General features: G+C 36.2%; 2 protein-coding genes across 5 annotated transcripts in view; both read right to left on the reverse strand.

The window, feature by feature from the left end:
- LOC132195019 (protein expanded) overlaps positions 1-7,574 on the reverse strand; it is a 29,310-nt gene extending 21,736 nt beyond the window's left edge. The window contains exon 1 of the mRNA XM_059616710.1: positions 7,272-7,574. The gene's annotated coding sequence lies outside the window, so the exon portion shown is untranslated. The remainder of the gene's footprint in view (positions 1-7,271) is intronic.
- A 1,941-nt stretch (positions 7,575-9,515) lies between these two features.
- On the reverse strand, positions 9,516-22,698 carry LOC132205050 (embryonic polarity protein dorsal-like). Of its 4 annotated transcripts, none has more exons than XR_009442658.1 (9): positions 18,007-18,325; positions 14,253-14,323; positions 13,705-13,910; positions 13,390-13,630; positions 13,188-13,331; positions 13,032-13,130; positions 12,834-12,967; positions 10,869-12,780; positions 9,516-9,578 (listed from the first exon to the last, which is right to left on the reverse strand). XR_009442658.1 is itself a non-coding variant. In XM_059633914.1 (9 exons), the coding sequence occupies exons 4-9, from the start codon at positions 13,846-13,848 to the stop codon at positions 11,521-11,523; spliced, it is 2,022 nt and encodes a 673-aa protein (XP_059489897.1). In that variant the 5' UTR covers positions 13,849-13,910; positions 14,083-14,158; positions 14,253-14,323; positions 18,007-18,325; the 3' UTR covers positions 10,812-11,520. The 4 variants fall into 4 exon arrangements, 3 of the variants coding, with proteins under 3 accessions (XP_059489897.1, XP_059489887.1, XP_059489875.1); XM_059633914.1 differs by lacking the exon at positions 9,516-9,578 and adding an exon at positions 14,083-14,158 and having other exon boundaries at positions 10,812-12,780; XM_059633904.1 differs by lacking the exons at positions 9,516-9,578; positions 18,007-18,325 and adding an exon at positions 22,432-22,698 and having other exon boundaries at positions 10,812-12,780.
- Between the last annotated feature and the right edge of the window lie 104 nt (positions 22,699-22,802).

The raw sequence follows: 22,802 nt of genomic DNA on the forward strand, positions 1-22,802 counted from the left end.
AGTTATTGCGATTGTTTGTGGAAAGTTTATTTTTAAATAAATATTGTACGTGGCATCCCCGCCAGATTCCATTAAAAATTATGGTCCAGCTCCATATAATAATCATTACATATTTTCTTGTTTGACCACTTATCCATGTTAAGCTTCCACGCCTTATTTCGATGTAATTTCCGATTGGTGGATGCAAATAAATTTCAATATCAAGTGCACTTGTGCGTGTCCGCGCGACCGCATGTATAATAATATGATTGCAATTACTAAATAAATGGAGAGGGAAAAAGTAGCGATCGGTTAATTTAGTCCGTTTTTTGCGTGCGAATAACAAAAAGCTGCATTAACTCATTCATTACCCGAGCAAGAATTATATATTTATAACAAGACTCGCAAATCAACCGGCAACATGATTGAACCGATCAAACTCCCGTCGACATCCTCATTCCAATAATAAACAGTTTCTTTTTTATGGCAGACGCCGTGAGATCAATTAGAATCGCGCTTCAAACCGAGGAAATAATATTTACCTGGAATTACCATATTATTTATGTTATAGCAGAGTGTGTAAATGTGCTCAATGTGTATATAATATGAGTCGGTCGGTCGCGCGGCCCCCACCTTTCATTTTCCTGCAACTCGACGACGCCGATAAATATGAAGGTAATTACGCGTGTGAATATGCTCAAGATCGGGGCAAAGTGCTGCGGTATTTCTTGTGAAATGACTGTCTTTTGCTCCGAGCTATTCAAACCAATTCAAACTGTTCATTTTTTATATAATTGGGAACTTGTTATATGAACAGATCGTAAATTAAAAATATAACAAGGCAAGTAAATAAACTGTATACTAAATAATAATTGAACAAAAATGCAGCAAAGTAAGAAATTATGAAAAAAATTTGTACTTTAACCCGATAAGAATTGGCAGCAATAAATTTAAATCAATAATAAGTAAATTGTATTAATACCATTAAAATGAGAGCAAAAACTAAACAAACCATGGTTCACATGCGGGGTGTTTTGGTGTTGGAGGCTTTAGCAAAATCATTGCAAATTTATGTCCTGCAACAATTCAATGTTACTCCCCCAAAAATTGTTTCACTCTCATTGTAGCAATTTGGAGAAATAAACAAAAATGATTAATGTACTGACAGATATAATTGAAAAGAAATAAAATCCATTTAAAATAAGGAAAATTTCCACAAGGGCCTCTAACTAAAATAATTTTATGCAAAAAAGGAATTTTGTTGTTGTGATATTCGCATTCTTTGTGGAAAGCTCATAATTTTTTAAAGAAAAAAAGGAAAAGGCCAATTTACTGCGTACTGAAAGTGGTTCGTAGAGCTTTTGGGTGTATAATAAATATTTCGCCACACCAAATTCCGCGCCAAGCCACCAGCTTGTTTTTTTGTGTGGAGCCGCGGCTTGAAAAATGTAAAAATTGCGCCGGCAGGCAAGCAACACGGCTGCTCTCAAGGATTTTGGCATCTCTCAGCAATAAATAAGCCTGCTGTTGCAAATAACGCGCTCTCCTCGCAGACGCTACTTTTTCTTTTTGCACTCGCGCGCTAAACGGCTGCTGGAATGCAAGGTTCTTGAGTGGCGAACTGTGCGGGCATCCGATTTCGTTCTTTTGAGCGCACAATTTATTTGGTACAAATTTCCTGACACGACTGCTCTCTCGAAAAGAAAGAAAGAAAGAACCCGAGGGCCCGAGTGAAACAGATTCGTCCGTCGACCGCGCGCGATCTCGCTGTGGGCGCCAATCGCTTTTCGAGTAAAAAAAAAACAAGGATGCTGCGGGAATTCGTTATGTCCATGTTTATCCAAGTACGACGGTCTTCCCCAGGCCCACGGGCTCGCGCATTCCGTTCGGCAGCCCTGAATTATGTTCTGCCAACCTCTAATTAATATCGTTCCTAAATGACCCGTTTCCGAAAATAAAAATAAAAAATTGGACCGATGATTTTTTTTTTTCGATTTTGTTATTCAAAAACGAAATTGTTCAAAACAGCATGAGTGAAGATTATTTCAAAAATAATATCCAATTTATATGTATTTGTGTCTTATTTTGTACATTTACCATAAGTTTAATATTGTGTTGATTTAATGAAATTTCATACAATCAGTCCTGTACATTTAAAAGAAAAATTATTTATATTTATTTATTTATTCTCCATTCATGGTACATGATAAGACCATAAAGGGCAATCTAAATTTTGAAGAGTTAAATTAGTTTCCAGTGATGTTTCAACACAAAAAACATTTAATTAAAAATGATATTTAATACCTAGTATGAAATTGTCTTAACAATCACTTCAACCAAATTCCAGCTGATGAAACGAATTTAAAATAAACAAAATAAAAAAATCGTTTAGTCTATGAGTTTCATATTGTAAATTATTCCCATTTCTCCAAATAATAATTTGTTCACTATTAATAGAACAAATTAATTAAACTAACTTAGAATAAATTAAGAAAGTAAAAATAAATAACAATAAATGAATAATTTTTTTTAAATAAATCAACGCATATTCAATTCACTTTAAATCAGTTTTATAATGCCGCAGAGAAACCCTATCTTATAATATCGTGCAGGGAGCACACGCGTAAATATTATTGATCAAAGTAGGTAGCAACGCAGGCACATTCCACAGGTGTTGCTGCACACCGCAAGCCGCCTGCCTCATCGGTCGCGTGAAATGTGTACGTAAATCTATACACAGCACACGAACGCGCGACCGACGAGTTCGCCGTGTGTAAAAATGCATGCTGTGTTATCCCTACAAGACGGCTGACAGCAAAAAATTGTCAGCTTTTGTGCACGAATATACATATTTTTGCTTCCTAAGTTTATAATTGTTTTGCCAAAAGCAGGATATTAAAATGGAATAAAAATTTGGAAAATTGATTATAACATGCCTTTTTTTACTACAATTGTGAAAAGGAAAAATTTGAAAAAAAAAAAATCGATTTGGAACTTTAAAATGGAAGGGTTACAACATAGTTTACACTTATTATCGCTTCTTATCCATTAAGCGCATTACATTTTTATCATTTTTATTAAATGATTTATCTTATAAAAAAAAATTATATTTATTTTACACTTCAGTATAATTATCCATTTTTTTGTTTTGTTTTTGACATTAATAGTCTGTTTCTAGAAAAGAGTATTCTTTCTTCATTTCCAATTGTGCAGTATTCTTTGATTATTTTTCTTCCTTTTTATTTACGATTTTATGCTTTTATTTTTAAATATAACAACTGTATTGTAAGAAACTTATTTCTTTCAATTTTCACCTTTTTATATTTTGGATTAAAGTAGAATTGATCCAGCTGTAAAAAAAACTACGGTATATTAATTTACTTGTGGAAAAAAACACTAATTTTTTTAACTGAGCTCTTTAAAAAGCAAAAATTTAACTTTTCTTTATTCCAGAGGAAATATTGTTCCAAAATTAAATTTACTTTAAGAAGTGTTTAATCCGAGCCCCTCTAAATCAGTGGCAATTTTTAAAAATTAGATAATAATAATAATTTAATAATTATTAATGAAACTTCAAATATTTATTGTATAAACTTATAAAAATGTTACCAAAATAAATGCATTTTAACTTGGAAATTTTAATGCGCAACCGAATTCCGATTTTATTTATATTTGCGAAAGGGTGCATTGACTCTTGGCCTGCTAGACACCAGCGCATAATTTATTCCCATTTGGGCGGATCGGGTCCATCTCGAGAGGGTCCATCACCTGGCTGGCTCGAGTGCTCCTTCTTCACCTGCTCGCCGCGTCGGTCTTTGTTGGAAGAGGCACCGAGCATCAACCCACACCAACGATCCCCGCGCCTCCCCCCTTTTCATTTCAAAGAGTTGCTGCTGCTGCTGCTCCTTTGGGATGCAGGAATGCTGTCGACCTTCGCAAGCCAAAGAGTCGATCCGAGCAACCTCACTCACTCACTCGCGCGCGCAACTCTCCCAACGGACCCGACCATCTACGTAAAACACACACACACACATGCTATGTATGCACCGCGATTTCTAGCTTGCCTCATCGCAGCCCTTTTCGGGCGGCCGGTGCTAATTACTCGCGGGAGAAAAGCTAGACTGATTTGTGCAAGTTTAGAAAGTGCGACACAGAGGAATTGAAAACATCAAGGAATCCAGATTCCAGAGGGTCAATTTTTCCAATTTGATCTAAAAATACAGAAAGTTATATAAACATTTTTTATTTAATGGAAATTGACAATAAAAATTTTATCGCATCAGAAAACTAGAAAATTTAAGAAACTTTCATTCCGCTATAAATTTAAACAATGTAAATTGGAAAAACGTTGCATTAATAGTTTTAAATATTTTATATTAATGATTGAGTACAAATTAAAAAAATTATTATATGCTTATTACACCAGATATTAATGATTCAAAATTCAAACATTGCATACTTCATGGTATCACTCGAGGTGGGTTGCATGAAAAATTGAAACCGAGCGAGCCTCGTTGAAAAGAAAAAAAAAATATTTATTCATTTTTTCATTGCATACTGCAATAATTTAAAACATTTAAACAACGATAAAATAAAATAAAATTGTTGAGACTAGAATTTTCTTGTATGTAAATCTAGAAAATTGATAGCACTAATCATATCATGTCTTCAAGTCTTTAAACCTTAATTGCATTTTAACAGTTCAAAAGACCAAATTACTGAATTTTAGAATAGCAATCAAAGCTCTATTGTGAAATGTGCCAACCAGAGCTGAAAACTTTTATGTTTCCTGTGCAAGTTTGCCGCCGACAAAACCAAAAAAGCGATGGCTGCCGAGTTTGAAACAAAACAAAAAGAGCAGCCTTATCAGCAAATTGTTCCGAGGCTGCATTTGCCGGTGCCGCGTCCCTCCGATCTCAAATTAAATTAATTTGCGTCACAAACAAATCATGCCCTGGCACTATTAGTGCAGAGGGAAGTTCACTGAACTGGATATTACTTCACTCCATTTAGTTAATTTATTTGCACAAATTTATACATTTTTATCAACTTGGATTTGTGTATGAGAGACTTTATTATGATCCCAAAGAATGTTTCATGGTGTGCTGAGTCTTGCTGAGGTTGGAGCCGAGCCCACTCATTCATCGTTCCTTTCATTCTCGCAGCACTACTGATAAGACCATTTATTTTGAAAGTATTTCGCGCGGCACAAGATCAAACGCTCTCGCGCTCACCTAGCCCGGTATACAAATAAATGGCGTTCACGCAGGCAATAAAGCGAATAAATTGTTAATGGTCCCGCACTGATAAAATGAACCATAATGAAGCGCGCCGGCAACTACACAAGAGACTTAATTCATCATTTAATAACAATTTGCAGTTCTACCGAACGATTAATAATCAAAATCTTCCTCTTCCAATTTTTTAAAATTAATTTTTATAATGGCCTTTGCAAGATTTGTACCAATCACTTTTAATTTTTATTTTTTCATTGAAAAACCGTGAGCGGGAGTGAAAAAAAAATACACAGCGAGGTTGCGTTGACTATTCCAAGCAAATTGAATTAAAAGTCGCATGCCAAGGTTCAGCGTACAAACAAAGGCCATTTCCTGATCTGGACGGCACACCCACTTCTTCATTAATGCCGAATTCTTTCATTGAGTAGAGAACCGGGAGGGAAAACCTCTCCGGGGACGGAATTTAAATTAGAGAGGAGATTAACAATTAACTTAACTAATAAAATAGTTTTTTTTTTTAATTTGCCAGACACCTACATTAGAATTTTGAAACTATATTTTTCCTACACTTTTCAAAGCCGCAGGTTTAGAAGAAAAAAATTTGAACAAACCTCAAGAATTAAAAGACTAGCATTATTTTTTTTCCATTTTTGTTAAAATATTTAAATGTAAATTATACTTTAATTAGCGTGGCGATGAATGTGATGTTTTTGACCGGCGCTAATGAAAATGTGTGAGCGCGAGTACGAGCGGCGTGCGTGGATCGGAAGTGGGTTTTCGGGTCATTTAGAATTAAGCTCTCTTCGTGACACTTTTCCCTGCGCGCGGCCGGTCGATGGGTACTAATCGTAATGTTTTCATTAGAGATATCAGAGGCGTCAAATGTGTTTTGATTCGAGTAGCCCTGCTGCTCGTTTGCGAGAGCGATTTCTCGAAAAGGGCCGGCCGGCTCCTTAAAAACCCAAAGCGCTCTTCCCGCTGGAGCTCGCGGCCGGAATTTTAATCGACCGGAAACATTTAAAGGAAAATAATATACACATGCGAGCGCGGCAGCCAATAATAAAAAACAAATGCATTTCGATTTCGTGTTCCCACGATTTCCAATTCTTTCCTAGGACAGCCGATTCGTCATTCCTTTCATTTATTTCTGTGAAAAACTACTTTCTGAATTAACTCAAAATTTTATTTCCGTTCAAACGATTTCCAATTCTTTCCTAGGACAGCCGATTCGTCATTCCTTTCATTTATTTCTGTGAAAAACTACTTTCTGAATTAACTCAAAATTTTATTTCCGTTCAATGTATAGTTGAATTTGTGATCTCAGGTGCACCTCGGCAAAAAGCAATTTACCCCTGGGCGCACAAAGGGGAGGAATTTTTGCCCGCACCGCAAAGCACAGATGCTCGTTTGTACCTTTTATAAATTTTCCAAACGAGGCCCAAATATTTCCACTGAATCGGAAACACACAGTGGCTGCTCTTTCATTATTATTTGTGAAACGAGAGGGAGAGGCCGCGCTCTGAAAGGTCGCATTCCTCAGGTATAAACACGCCAGCCAGAGCCAGCCAGCCGGCCAAACAATCTATCCACTGCGGGGATTTTATTTTCGGCAGGTATACAAGTAGTTAAATTGTATTGGGCTGTTTTTTTTTAACATTTTGGAGAAGTTTTAAATTTTCATTTATTAGGATATAAGCATTTTTTTCAATGCACGTTCTAAAATAAAGCAAACCAATGAAATCTAACAACCATTCAGTCTTCAATCAATAGATAAACCACCAGTGCTGTATTAAAATTTAATATTAGATTTATTTAAAGTCAAAGTAAACATACTTCCCTGAATTTTAGTTGAATATTAAACAATAAATTAAAAATTTTGAATGTTTGAAAATAATTAAAAATAAATTAAAATCTTTTATTATAAATAACAAAAGTAAATCTAATAAAATAATATTATTTATATTTTATTTAAAACTATTTGGTATAAAGTTGTTACAAATTTAAACTAAATTTAATTAATAATTTGAAAACATTTTGAAAATCTGTTCAATTTACCTCAAAGTGGGGTTAATCCAAATCAGGTGCATTTTCGTGCGAGCACCAGCAGCACGTATCCATGGGCACTTGGGCAAAAGTGGTGTCCGCGGTCACCACTGGCAAAACACTGTGGGGTGTGGGGGCACTGCGGAAAAACTGGCCGGAGGAAAAGTGGCGCGCGCGCGCGTGTGTGTGTTGGGGCGACGAGAGCGCACCTCGTAGCACCTGAGAGCTGAGCGGCGGTCTCACTACAATTGAATCAGGGCCGGAGGAATGCGCCTCATCTACCTGGATCAGCGCTAGCCTCCTCGCAGGGTGCGACTTTAATCCGCGCGCCGCGTGCTGCCGGCCCGACCGCCAGCCCACCTTTTCCCCCGCCACGTCAGGTGGATTCAGAAAAATCTTTTTCACCGCCTGTACAAATTTCTCTCTCTCTCTCCTGCATGCCTTCTCTCCGCATAACTCCCCCTCCCAGGTGTTCCCATTGGAATGCGTGCTGTGTGTGTGATTTGTATATGCCTCTTTTTGTCGAGAGCACGGTCAGCACCGACCGACGCAAAGTTGAATGTACCTGCGTCCGTAGGCAACCGGCCGCGCACGTCTGCATTCATTGCATGCTCAACAGGGGCTAAGATGGTGTTCCACGATTGATTAAAGATCAATGCATGTTTTAATTTTTTAATAAGTGCAATGAATTTATTCGCATTAAGAAAATGCTAGTTATTATTTTATTTCATTTCAGATTTCAACACAATTAATTAAAAAGGTATGAATGACTAACAAACCAAAGAGAATTTTTAATATATAAACTTATTTTGTTTTTCTTGGATCAATCGAAATTAATATTATAATTACAGTCATAGAAAATGGGAATGGCTGAGAAATAACACAAATAACAGAAGTTCAAAGGATAGTATATATTTTCTCTCTCAAATTTTGAATCTTTAGCTTTATCTTGACAAGTGATGAGCCCTCTGGTCACAATTTGTATCAACAGTCAATCTTACTTGTAACTTATCATTTGTAAAATTTGATTGTACAAATATAAATTACTCCAAACACTGACAGCACGTCACATTATAATAATTTTAACAGCACTTCAATATTATAAATAGAGGGAAAGAGTATTGGAATGTTTAGCAAGAGAGGCTTAGCAAATTTTTTCCGTGCGAAAAAAGCAAGCGCTCTCAGTTAACTGGTTTTCTCGGAAGAAAATTAAGGGGATAATTCATTTTATCCGTATCTAAACTAAAAGGGAGCTGAATGAAGCCCACAACACAATAATAATTGTCCATGTTGAATTTAATTTTGCAACATTTTGTTCGATTCAGCACCAATATCAACAAACTCCAGAGACCAACTGACGTGAGTATAAATGTTTCTATAAGGTTGAGCTGGCAAAAGAAATTAAGTGTATTATAAAAATTTAAATTGTCAGATAACTGAAAATTGCGGAAAATTGCATTTTGTTCTCCTAAACAGAAGGAGTTCAATCACAGTTGTTCGGGCATTGGAAAATGGAAAACCGAAACTGAGGGAGGATTTTTTTTGTTCTTCAAAGGAATAAGTAGAAAAATTATTTAGTACAAAAAATTTACAATTTAACTACTCCCCACCTAAGTACCTCCGACAGAAACTGTCAGTGGACATGTTCTCGACCGAAATCATTTGCTCGCCAGGGTCATTCGAGTTGATGCCGCACAGTCTCAATTGTCCCGATAGGTTATCCGAAATGTTCTGGTCGTCAGCAAAAATATTTTGATTGTCCAGGTCTGCGATTACGGAACTACTCGGAACTCCGGTCGGGGCGCTCAGGTTGTTGATGAGACCCTGCTGAGGCTGCTGGTTGTTGAAAATGGCGCTCACGGGGGCGACAAAATCAGCTTGGGGCTGCCCAAATGTGGCCTGTGAGGTTCCGGCAAAAGCCGAGGGGAAGTTGATGACGGGGGTGAAGCGTTCCTGCGCCTGGGGATTTGCATAGAGCTGCGGCATGGCGTGGGAAGAAGGAAAAGTTTGCTGGAGCACGTTCATCTGATGCGGAGAGTGGCTCACGTTTGGATGCCGTGGGCTCATGTTTGGGAAGGCATTGGATTCTGAAAAAAGAAATATCCATAATTATGAAACTTTAAATTTGAAATAATACAATTGCAAAATAAAATTCAAATTTTTATAAAAAATAATTTATTTGTTACATTTTTTTTTATTTACACATAATTTTATTTCATTTTTGCAATTGTTCATTTTTTAACTCACACTAACCTTGTGGTTCCATTTTGACGTGCTGCTGGTAGTGTTGAGACATTGATGGCAATGGGGCTTGGACGGCTGAAAAATTAAGCTTATTGAATGAATTTGTATTTTTGAGTGTCATTTGAGTAACATTGACCATGCAAATCAGTGCAATGAATAAATAAATAAAAATATAAATTTAAAAAATTTGCGACACAATCAAAACGTTTACATGCTCAAATTGAATTGTAATAAATAATATTGGTTAGATTTCAGCAGCTAGCTGGTTAAAAAGCAGCGTTTTAGGACAGGAAAAACACATTTTTACAATCAAAGAAAAAATAATACATTCATAAACTAGTAAAATATAAACTTCAAATTTATAATAAACAATAAAATTCTAGCAAAAATACAATCAGTCACACATATTTTTTTTGTAGGTACCTTTGTGGTAGTGTTGATGATATTGCATTCTGACCTATTTTTCAAAATTAAATAATCAGTTTGAGTGTGAATAAGAATTCTAGAAAAACTTTGATTCGACGCTTTAATCTCTGATTGCAACATAACATAAACTGCACCTCCTTCCAGACAAAACAATTCAAGCACATACATTAATAATTGCAAACTGCAAAGTACGTGTCATTTTTTAATCCTAAAAGTTGGATAATCAAAAAACTATTAATCAAGGCACAGCCTTAAATCGAATATAAGACAAAAAGAACAATCCCATATTGACAAACACATGACGACAAAAATCGCACAATATAATCTGAAAAATACTATTAAAATGTGTGTAACTTCATTCGAAAAGGACACAATTTAGCATCACAATAGTCGCTCGATTTTGATTCACAGTTCATAAAAGAGTTATTACAGCTGATGATAAAATATTACTTCAAATGCTTTTGAACTTCTGACAATTACAGAAGAAAAATTGAACTCATACATATCCAAAGTTAACAAAATTACAAGAGAGAAAGAGTGAAATGTACACCATTAAAATGCCAAAAATTGCCTCTGACATCTGACAAAAATCATATAATTTTGATTTTTGTTTCCTAAAAATTATTGCATCAGCACAGGGAGCAGCAGTTTTGCAGTTGGTGGATTTGCGAGAGTTAAATGCAAATTTAATTTCCATAACAGTAAAATGAACTTACTTGTTGGTTTTGATATCTGCATGGAAATAACCTCCGACAACACTGATCTGAATGAGATTTGATTTTGAATTAAGAGATGGAAAAAATAAGAAAAAGTGTCTGACTTATTGAGTCAATTACAGAGCAAAGCAGTCCCAAAGCGGTATTTTTGGCAACAAAGCAAATGTATAATATTCTTTTCGGCGCCGCCACCACCAAGTGAGAATTGTGCAAAAATACTCACTCCTCTCAACAGAACTAGAGGCTGCATGTCTCTTTGCATTCGGAGTATCACTATATTTCGACTGCTTTCGTTTGACTAAAATGGTCGCTATAACACAAACAGCATCAGGATTAGTCAAACAAATCAATGCATAATAATACACTTATTGCGTAAATATTGAATCAATAGATATATAGTATTGTGTTTGTTTCCAGTGCAAAATCGCGGTCTTACAAAAAAGTTGCACATTTATTAATTAGTATTTTATTATTTATAAATAGCTTTGTGCGCAAGCGGCAACAAAAGGCACCGATTTTTAATACTCAAGTTCTGACTAGTTTTGTTTTCAAGTGGCTTATAATATTGCATCTCGATCGTTATAAAAATCTCAAACCAACTACGATTTGACGCAATATGGTTAGTATAAAAATTTAATGGCACAAGAAGTCGAGTTTTGAGTTTGCTGTGAAAAAATATTAATCATCGAATGATGGTTGCATATGGACCTCTGCGTCATCTGCCGAGCGCTGTGCTTCGTTATCTATCATTTAGAAATAATTAATTATACACTGGCATCAGCAAATTTTGTGGCATTTTTTCATTCATCACAAAATGTAGCTGGTCAAAAGTGATCAAATTTTGGTCTCGGTTCAATATTCGAATAGTCGGCAAGTTACGAGAAAATGTCTCGGATGCTGCCCGAAATTTTGGAAACGCTGTTGCGTTTTTCGCTCTTCTGGGGCTCCGGGGGCAGCGGTTTTTCGGCGATACCCTCGACCGGGCTGTAGTAAAATGACGTCTCGTCAAATTCTGAGCAGTTGGCCCTGGGGGCGACGTCGGTGTATAGAGCGTAGTGCTCGGCCTCCGTCAAATCAACCGCAGGACTCGGTGGTTCCACAATAGCACTATTTATGCTATTCTGGTTGACTTCAGACAAATTGCAGGGAACAGAGCCTGTCTTAGGCAGTCCGGGAGGTTTGTTCTTGCGGCCGCCCTTGCGCGAAAACAGCTTTTGGAAAAAGTTCTTGGACTTTTGCTTAACGTTGGTGGGTTCGTCCTTGGTAGGGGGCAGGGGTGGATTTGCCCTTGGGGGCAGTTCTGGTGCCGGTTCGTCGATGGTGATTATAGAGCTTGAGTCGTCGTCCTTATTTTTGCGGAAACGTTTCGGGGGCAGTGGGGGGAGTTTGTCGGTGGTACTTTCCCTCTTGTTATTTACAACAGTTTGCTCTGGAGGAATATAAACCTCCGCCATGGGAGGAAGAATGAATTCGTTCTGCGTGGGCAGAATAAGGGTTGGTTGGGGCGGAGGGTCTTCAAAATCTATGTCTATCAAAATTGGATTTTTCATTGCTAACTGGAGACTAGTGTAGTGTCCGCTTTCAAAACTATCATCAACGTCCATGGGGACATTGGTAGGGACGGAAGCGGCCGAATGTTTAAGACACTCGGTCAGGTCGGGGTCTGGCTGGGGTTCAGGGTACATTTCTTCCAGTTCGGCAACCGTGCTAAGCAGGTCATTCAAAGACTTGCAGTTTTCGTCTTGAGCAAGTTCTTCCGAGTACGCGTCCAAGATTTTCTGCTCATTTTTATCCCAGCTGTTTTCAGTGAACTCGTAAACGGGCTCTTCGGAAGGTCCTGGCTGCTCCTCCGCAGGTTCGATTTTGACCTCTTGCGGGGAGTCATCAGGCACTTCTTGCACTTGAGCGTCGGAACCGTGGCCGTTCGAGATGGTGATCGGTTGGCGAGGGGCGGTCATAAGCGCAGTGTTTGTAGCAAGAATACTCGAGAAGACGCCGTAGTTGGCTTTCAACTTTTTTAAAGACCAAAATGGCCTACCTGAGTCCAATGGCAAGTAGGTGAAGTCGCGAGGCTCGCTGCACGCTCCATCCGACGGACGCACCAGTTGAATCTTGACTTTCACTTCACTTTGCACCTGAAAACAAATTTCGTCAATAATTTTAATCATAAAAATTAGGCACTCTTTACATGTATATTTGAGTAAGCAGGCGTCCTGAAAGGTATTGCGTATTGACGGTGGACGTCCGACGGCTGAAATTCTCCTTTCTCCAGCCAAACTCTTTGGCCATCTTTCTCCTCCGTGAAGTGAACTTCAATATCATCTGAAAATATAGAGGCCGCATTTTTTTTTAATTAAAAATAAAAATATTAATAACTGAATCTCACCTTTGGCAACCTTTTCACACAAAAGAATCATTTCCTTTCCACCAGCCACACTGCACGAAACGTCGCTTAGTCTAATTATTTGCAGGTCAGTATTGGCTTCTGAAATTTTCACATAAAATAAATAAATTAACTCTAAATAGGTGTTCAAATTCTTACTTTTGTCATAAATAATTTCAGACACAACTGGTGGTAAGGGTCTAGTGAACTTCCCAGGCTCGTCGCCCTCTGCAAAAACGTGGAAACAGAGCCTGACGGCGTTCAGATCAATATTGGAAGGCTGGCTTCCGTGATCGTATCCTCCTGAATCAAAATCTCGGTCAAAAGTAAAATTCTCATTTCACTTGTAATCAAAAGTAACCTTTGAAGGGATCTATTCTGAGCCTCCTCCTTACTTCTAACGACCTCTCCACTTCTTTCTTTTTGACACACTGAATGCCGAGATTGGTTAATTGACATGTCATGGTCTCGGTGTCCACCGCCGCTGTGCAGACACCTTGCTTGCCGTCTTTACCAACGAGGTTGTGCGGGTGAACCATGTAAGGCTGGTCCTTTGTCACACAGGACACAACCGCCATACACCGACCGGTGAAGTTTACAATCTGTGCACATTTTTGAAAAAAAAATGTATATTTAATAAATTTGAATTTTTCTAATTTTTCAACCATTGACGTACTTTGATTGTGGGGAAGGATTTATTCTCATTGGTGGCGTGCACTCCCGGAATGCTCCCCGCAGATCTACCCTCACATTCGTATCGGAAGCGCAGGGCCTTGGGCGCCGGCTGTTCGATGATCTCCACTCTCGGCTCGTGGTTCATCTTGCTTTTGCTTTGTTGAGAATTTTCTATGAAATTCGGGTCGGCACTCTGAAGAACTTCAACTGCAAAAACGAACCGAAAATTTTCATTCAGTGTGACCTTTAGACGGCGCTCAATCAGACGACTCAACGTGATAAGGAAAAGCAAACAGGTAAAAAAAATCAATAGTGTATAGATTGCCAAAAGCTGCTAATTTGTGGCACATTTTTTTTTTTAGGTAAAATTTCCACTCACCACCAATTAATATTCTTTTTATCCACGCCCTGAGAGTTCAAGGATGCATCATGCACTAATGGTTACAAAGCCAATCCTATTTATGAAATGTATTAAAATTATGGTCAGAGGGATTAAGATTTTATTAGGAATGGAAAAGCTAAATTTGACGAAATTATTTTGATACTTACTGACATCACTTATCGCCAAATCAGACTCAACTGCATAGTCATTATCCATCACTCTAAACTTGATTCAGCATCTGCAACAGAAAAATCCAGCCATCAGTAAAAAATTAAAAAGCCGGATCTAATGTAAGCGAACTGCTTTTTGCTTTTTGTCTCCGACGCGAAATTAAGCGTGCCTGCATTATGACATCGCCGCGACTTGTCAACGCGCGCGTCTGCCACTAACGAGCAAAAACTCGCGCCGATTGCATTTTAGGGCTATCAAATTCGGCGCATATAAAAAAAATATACACGCACGCACACTAGACGCGCTCGCGGAACACACAAGGTATTTAAAAATAACTTTGGGCGCCTCTATTTCTAGACAGCTGTGCTTCCGAACGAGACTCGTCGCACTCCACGCGCTGATGAAGAGCAAAGTTGCAAGCACGAACCCCTGCAAAAAGAGCACCGAGACGTAACCCTGGCGCCACAACCCTTCCCTTCGTTTTATGTTTATCTCCAGAGAGGAAATTAGTCACCATACATTCTGATTAAAAAATGTATAAGAAAAAAGTATACTTTTTTTTTCAAATAATATGCAGTTAATGATTATTAAGAAATAAGATTTCCACCAAATATTGAAAAATTTATAAATTGTTATCTTTAATTTTTACTTCTTAATTAATTATTAACAAAATTTAATTATAATTTTTGTTGCTACCTCAAATTTAATTTGCGCTAATATTAATTTTAAAGAAGAACTCATCACAGATTACATTTTTAACTCTATTAAATTTTTATGTAATTAACTGACAATCAGCTGCCATTAACAAATTTATCCGGATAATCATCATCCTCTCTGGAGAAAATGAATCTGGTTAAAAGACAAAAGTGGTAACCATGAATTTATCTACCAGTCACTACAAATTGATTGTGGAAACGATACCTAACGCAAAGTTCTTGTAACAAATCAAGTTGCAAGCAACAATACGACTAAATTTGGAATTGTTACTTTATTTTAGATTTCTTATATGAATAAAAATCTTCAATAAATTATTTCATTTCAAATATTTATATTTTCATTCTTCATCATGATTAAAAGGGCTCCTTATTGGTATAGCAAAATCACGTCTCTTCATATTAAGAGTTGATGGTTAAAATTTCCATTTCATTGTAAAAAACAAAATATGAATACAATAAGGAGACCTTGATAAATTTTATTTTATTTCATAATATATATTTATTTTCAGTGCACACCTTTTTATTTGTCTATTAAAAATTATTTTCATTGATGTTTATGTTGTTGAAATAATTAATAAATATCTGAATCATGCAAAGAAATCAAATAATTGTAAATTATACAAAATATAACTGGATAATAACTGATTAATAACAATACTACTAGTTAAAATGAAAAGGGGTTTCCCACTTTCTTTTATGTTAAAAAAGTCATAGTCAAACAAATAAGTTGTTGCTTTTCTAGATATGAATGGTGGAGCAGATAAAATCATTTGAGGAAACGTAGCAAAAAGTGGGAAAATTCAGCCGGAAATCTCTTTCATATTAGCTGGAGCGACGAGATATTAACGCAGAGTCTAACAACCTTATCAAATGCTTTTTTTTAACATTGGATTTTCCTTATCCAAATTTATTTCTAATTATGTAATTCAGTCATGAAGAGATTCCACTAGTTACAAAAATAGCTACGTGACTAAAGCCTCATAGTTTCAGTTTTTCCACAAATAAAAATCCGGAAATATTGCAACTATATTATTTCGTGCTAGAAATTGGCCGGTATATAACATTAATGAAACCGAAGGTCGCGGACGCGAACCTCTCGGCAGTAACAAACTGGTTTTTGCAGGCGATTCCGAGATAAAAATACGCCGAGAAAAACCTGACTTTAGTATTATTATACCTGTGAGTCTACAAAGCGAGCACCTGAGACGTTTCCATTCTAAAAATAGAAAAGTCAAGTTTGAGAAGGAGCAATTAAAATGCAAAACATAAACAAAAGAGCCAAAAGATTTTATATTCAGATAGATGGTAATAAAAATTAGAAAAATACTTTCGTTTCATTTTGTTTATTCATTTTATGAAAATTTCAGATTAGTTCAAGATTCATTATGATTTGTCTATATTATATTTTGGAATTTAATTTTCAAGCGATTTAAAACAAAAACGGAAAAATCATGCAGAGAATGCAAACAAGAATAATTAGGTTTAGAAATAATTGAAGAAAGAATTACAGCATTTTCCCTATACATATCAATGTATTAGAAAATTTCACAGAAAATTTTATTTTTCTTATCAAGAGTTTTTTTTTTACATACTAACAGTCTGTGGCTTTTATTCAATTATTGATAAAAATTTGCCTGTTTCAAAAATTATTTTTATTCATTATTTTCTTGTTCAAAAAATAAATAAAATTAAACAAAAGCTTCATTTTAGTTTTAAATTAATTATCTGATACTTTGTTGATTTCATTTAAACCATCCAACAATAATATATTGACCTAATAATAATGGTTCCGGAAGCAGCCTCAACCGCAAAAAATTATCTCCTTTCCTTTGCCCAATATGGATTAAATGACCCACATGTTAAGCTTAAATTTTAATTCTAAAATTTGTTTAAGTGAAGTAAAATATTTGTGATTAAATAAGGGAAAAAATTTATTTTGAGCTTTTGAACAAAAAAAAATAAAAAAAAATAGTATTTTTGTTCTAAAAATAAAAAAACCACTGAATAAAAATAAGAAAATAACAAATTTGAAAATAGTAAATTTTTGAAAATAATAAGAATATTAGATAAATTAATATACAAAAATAATAACCGAATCATAAGGTGGAATGATTGTGTCTCCGTACACCATTTTCCAGCCAGCATTTTGGTTCTAAAGGATTTAAGGATACTAAAAATTAAATAAAACAAAAAACCCTTTGAAGTAAATTTTCTTTGAGACGAAAAATTTTCAGTAAAAAGTATAAACTCGGTGAAAACTTTAATAGAAGTACGGTAAAGTTCCTCATTTATCTGAAAAAAAATTTAATGATCTAAAAAATAAAAGTAATTTTCCTCATTAGAAAACAAAGTGAATTACGCAGTAGAGAATACATAGCGCCACACAGGTATAAACCGGTGAGAACCTAAGTCTGTGTTTGTGTTTTGTTTACCACAGGTGTGTATATTATTGTGCGGCTGGATAAAATTCAAAATCGTAGTTCTCTCTGCTTTGAAAATTACTGAATTGTTTCGGGAAAACGGCGATGAATTTTACGATGTGTTTGACCGGAATCGGCATTAATCTTCCTGTTTGACGCTTTCGTATAATAGCAAACTAATAAACAAAGGGCGATGGACACCGAACGACCGTCCGTCCGTCCTACGAAAAGGGAAAGGTACAGGTGGGCGGGGCCTGTCATTATTTTTTTCACGCAACGCCAGAATGCAACAAGTTGCACCGTCGAATTCGGCCTTTCTGCGGCGCCGAAGTCGATGCCGTCGGCACCACCAATCCGAATGGGCGCAACATGGCGCGAAATTAACGCAAATCATCTGTAAAAATTTGATTAAAACAGGGGAGAAGCGCAAAAATGAACGAGAGAACGAGGAAAAGTTGTTTTGAAATTCAACAGCGCCCGTGCAGTTGAGAGAACGGCGCCGAAATCGGTGCCAAATGGTCATCCGGGATCGGTTCCATCCGTTTCGGATTGAATTTCGGGCGAAGCGGCGCCGCTGTGGCGCTGAAAGGGCAAATTCCACAGAGACTACTGACCAGAGTGGCGTGTCCACATGAGCACCAAAAGCGCACCACTCTTGGGGTCGCGTTGCTGCGGGGTGTCCGACGCGTGTGCAGACGAGAGTGTCCGATACCGTCGACGTCTCTGCCTCTAATCGTCTCGCGTCCGCAGCCACTGGATTCACAAACCAGAGTTATTTTCAGAGCACCGAAAGGATGACTGCGAGTTTGCGTATAGAAATCTGCCCGACGGTGATAGGTGCTGGCCGCGTCACGTGACCCTAGGCGTACCCGAGTGCAGCTAGTCGGACAGACGGACGGTGGTGCACGGAGGCCGCGGCGAGAAAAGAGAGCCAGCCGCGGCGCGACTGAAAACCAACAGCGCGAAGCTGAAGCCGGATCCGCGAGTGGCGCCGCGCGTTCGAACTAATTCGCGGCGGGGCGGCGACGAGGCGCCGGCCGGGGTGTTGTCAGAAGGGGTAGAATAATAGGGGTGGTGACAGGCGCAGTGCTTATTTAATTACCGGTGCACTTGAGGGTCCGAGTACAATTAATGTTATTATTATTATCAATGAAATAAATAAAATAATCAAATTGTGATTTAATTAAAAAATGATGATAAATTGAATAAAAAACGTTTAGAGTATAAATTCCATTAAAAAAATGTATAAATGTAATAAATTTAAATAATAATAAATACAAAATTTATAAAAATAATAAAAGCATTAAAAAGTAAATTATAAAGTAAAAAATTATTTGATTATATTGTTAAATTTAATTATTTTATATTATACTTGTGTGATTCAATAGTTTTTTATTGCAAAATTATTTCAGTCTAATTAATATTAAAAGTAAATAACAATTCAAAATTTAAAATAAAAAATATGTGAATCTCTCACTTTGATTACTTACTTATTCACGGAAATTAAGTATATAATTAATTATTAATTCTTTTCTTTTTTACTGAGAATAACACAAACAGAGAATCAAAAATATTAATAAATTTCACAAATTTTCTTCCTGATCAAATAAAATAAACATTAAATATTGTATAAAACTCTGTACAAGTATTTAATAAAAAGATTAATGATAAATGAAAGTGTTCAAAAAACTGAAATTTTTTTCGTTTATTTAGCCTCCGATCAAAATTATTTAAAAATTAAAAATCCAAAAGGAAGATGGTAATAAAAATTAGCAGAATCTATGTAGTGAAATTTGACGCGCTTATTTTGCTATAAAATTTTATGTTTTCCTGCTGATCTGACCATACTGTCATTCTAGGTTATACGTGTCATACGACAACTTCCGTTTCAATACACACTCGCGATCTGCATCCGCTTTTCCACTCTGCTTTGCACATTTGACAAATGGTCGCGAATGTTTCCTCTTGAAATCAGCTACTTTTTCAGAAAACAATATTTTATCGGCGCGCGTCATTAAATTCACATCAATTTCCAATAAAGCCGATGAAAAATGAGTTCTCCGTATTTTGAAATCAATTTGCACAATAAATTTCCCCAATAATTTTATTAGCATACGAAGAACTTTATTAAATTTTGATATCAGAAAAATTCACTTTTAATTTAAATTTGAAAGTAAAACAGGAGGTAGTAAAAATTACGAAGGAATATTCAATGAAAACTGGGAATTTCTAATTTAGCGACAACGTCACAGGAAAGTGTGTGAAGTGCTTCAATAAATTACCTTTTAAGGAAAGTTTGAGCTGTTTATATCCGCCGGGGTGTGTTTCTTGTGTGAGCACCACTGGCGGCACGTCTTTTCCCTGAACCGGCAGCAATTTTAGCACTGGCGCCGCTAGTGCTGAGTGAGTCGGGGCGGCGTGCAGGGGTTGCCTATATCGGGGCGAGGGTGTGTGGGCGGCAGATCGGCGCACACCAGCCATGCGTGTGCCGCCAGTCTCGAGATGACTCACCACCCGACCGAGCTAGGGGTGAATTATACTGCCCCGTAACAACTGCAGCACAATCAAAATAATGCAAAGGGAGGAAAAATTATATCGCATTATTTTCTCCGCACTGGCTGCTTTTAAATGCGTTTTGCGATGTTGTGACGGGGCCCATAATCTCAATTCCTGTCTGCGGCCAAAGGGGTGCAATGCAACACAAAAAGGGTTGTGCACCGTCTGACAGAGAGAGCGAATAAACATAATAATTATGCGTGTTTGTGTTTCATATAAAAGCACTCTGGAAAAAAAGAGTACAGAAATATGTGTTGAAGTAAAAAGTCTGCCAGTTGTGCTAGCACTAGTAGTTTGGCTCGCATGAATTTATTATTTTTTATTAGTTTTAAAAAGCGTTACTGAAAAATTATTAACAATAAATGCAAATAAAATATTATATTTTTTAATTCAACAAATTATTTGTCCTTTTGTAATCTTTCATAATAATCAAGATTAAATTACTTTTCTTTGATTTGTTGTTATTTAATGGGGGGGGGGGGAATGATTGAATTATGCAATATTTGATTATCTATATAAAAATCCCCATTGCTGCTTATCATTAATTAAAAAGTAGAACACAATTCGCTGATTGTTATCACTTCAGCGCTATCGTATTAAATTTTATCAGATCACCGTCAAAACAATGCCAATATTTAAATCAGATTAAAAGTTGTTTCAATGACTTGCTTTTATTTTTTCCCAAATAACCATTAAATTTTTTTATTTTTATTTCCCCAATAGACCAATTTGAATTTAATATGGATTTTAAGATTCAATCCAAATGTAAGAAACATAGTTTTATTCTTTATGCTTTATTTGTCTTACAAATGCAAAATATTTAAGTTGACTAAATAAAAACAAAAATTATGGCACTCAAGATTAAATTAAAATGTTTTATTTTACGTATCACTAAATTTGCATTGCATTAAAATATCAGAATGCAACATAATTATATGCAAAATCCTCTCAGATTTTTGTTTCTTTATGATTTTTTTTGCTCAAAATCTACTCTAAAATAAGCTCCTGCGAAAGAGCAAATTTCTCGGGCGCCAGATTTTTTTCTATGCAATTTCACGCTGTTCAAGATTAAAATTGTCGTGTGCCAAAATAATGAGTTGATTGTGTGAGAAGTGAAATATTTCTAAAACGACGGATTAGTACCGGTTGGAATTGGACGTGCTCGCTTTGATATTATCGCGCTCTCTCATTAAAACGTTCAAATGACCTGTGTAAAAATTAAAAGACTCGAAGGGATTTTCGCAGAAATCAAAGCGTGTCGACCACCGTTTGGACGAATAAAAAACGAACATTCAACAGCATCGGTGGCACCAAACTCGCTGTATAAACAGCGATGATCTCAACCCGAAGAAGCCCGCAAAAAATATTGGCCAAAGTTTAGCTGGCGGGCGAAGAACAAAGCGGTTGCGTGGGGTTGGGAAAAATTTGCCTCGAAGGCGGTGGTGGCACGCAAACTACTGATTTGTCTTATTTTAAAAGAGTGGCCTAATGGCTCACACATCTTAATAGGTGAAATAGGCGAGTTCATCAGCAGGAACCACTCAAGGGGTGGCTGATTTTCGCGCCCAAAAAGTGCCGCGCTAATTAGGCAGAGGAGAGGAGCATTCCGAGAAAAATCTGCCTCACCCAACAGCAATTTTTGCGACAATGACAAATCAAAATTAACAACTGTACTCAAGTTTTTGCTGTGCAGTTTTACGATCTTATTCATAATTAATTAAATAAAAAAGACTATTTATTAAATCCTTTTTAAATTGAACAAGGTGTTGCGATTTTCATTATTTTTTCATTATTTTTTAATGAGAGAAATGAATTTCCTGAAAACGGGCTTTATATTTTTAGAAATACTGAGGTTCCTAATTGAAAGTTTAAATTTTTTTAAAACAATTTATTGAACCGTAACTATAAAAAAAAACACTATTGAAAAACTGATGTCATTTTTTGCAAAATTGAACATTTTCTAATAATAAAATTAAAATTAGGAATAAAAACTGTTTCGCCTTATTATTATATTTTTTTGTCCCATCCCTGAAATTAGCCAACCAGGATAATTGTATGCGTTGTTACACTCTTACAATTACAGCGTATCTATCCAATTGGCACATAATTTAAAATTTCATTGTGCAAAGCATTTGCAAGAAAAAGTCCCAAATAAAATGGGTGCATATTTTTTTTAATGAAACAAAAATAATATGTTTGATCAATTTTGCTTTTGTATATTAAAAATAATTGAAAGATAAATGCTGCTTGCAAGTCTGGCATTTAAAAATTAAATCAATTTTCATGGAAATTGAAAATTGAAAAAATTAATATTGTTAATTAGAGAAATTACTTAACTGTATCCGTTAAAAAATATTAGTTGCAATTAATAATTAAAACGATTAAATAAAATTAATCAAAATAGTTTAATTTAATTTGTACACACGCCGCGACCGAAAATAAAAACAAGCAGTAAAAATGAGAAGATTCAAAGATATACTCACGCATGTCGGCGCCTGGATGATGCCGATGGTTGATGTCGAGTCGGTGTCAAAACGTGATTTTGATATTTTTGTTGCGGTGACGCATCCGCCCCGACTGACCTTATACACGGGGGTGACTAACTTTTTAGGTCCAGCCCGACGAAAAAAATAAAGCAACTGTCAAAACACACCTGCGGCACTTCGTCAAAACAAATCTCGAGTGACCCTATTAAAATTCGATTCGCAATGAAGTCATTAAACGGCGGCTTGTCAATCGTGACTGATTATGTGGGCACTAAAGCAAGGAAGTTTTATCACCAGTGGATGCGACGATTATGTAAAAACCCGCGACCGCGCGCGTGTTTCCCAGCACCAGAGCTCGCCAGTCAGCA

This window comes from Neocloeon triangulifer, unplaced genomic scaffold, assembly GCF_031216515.1.
Source record: "Neocloeon triangulifer isolate White Clay Creek 2 clone unplaced genomic scaffold, ASM3121651v1 ptg000001l, whole genome shotgun sequence".
NCBI lineage: Eukaryota > Metazoa > Arthropoda > Insecta > Ephemeroptera > Baetidae > Neocloeon > Neocloeon triangulifer.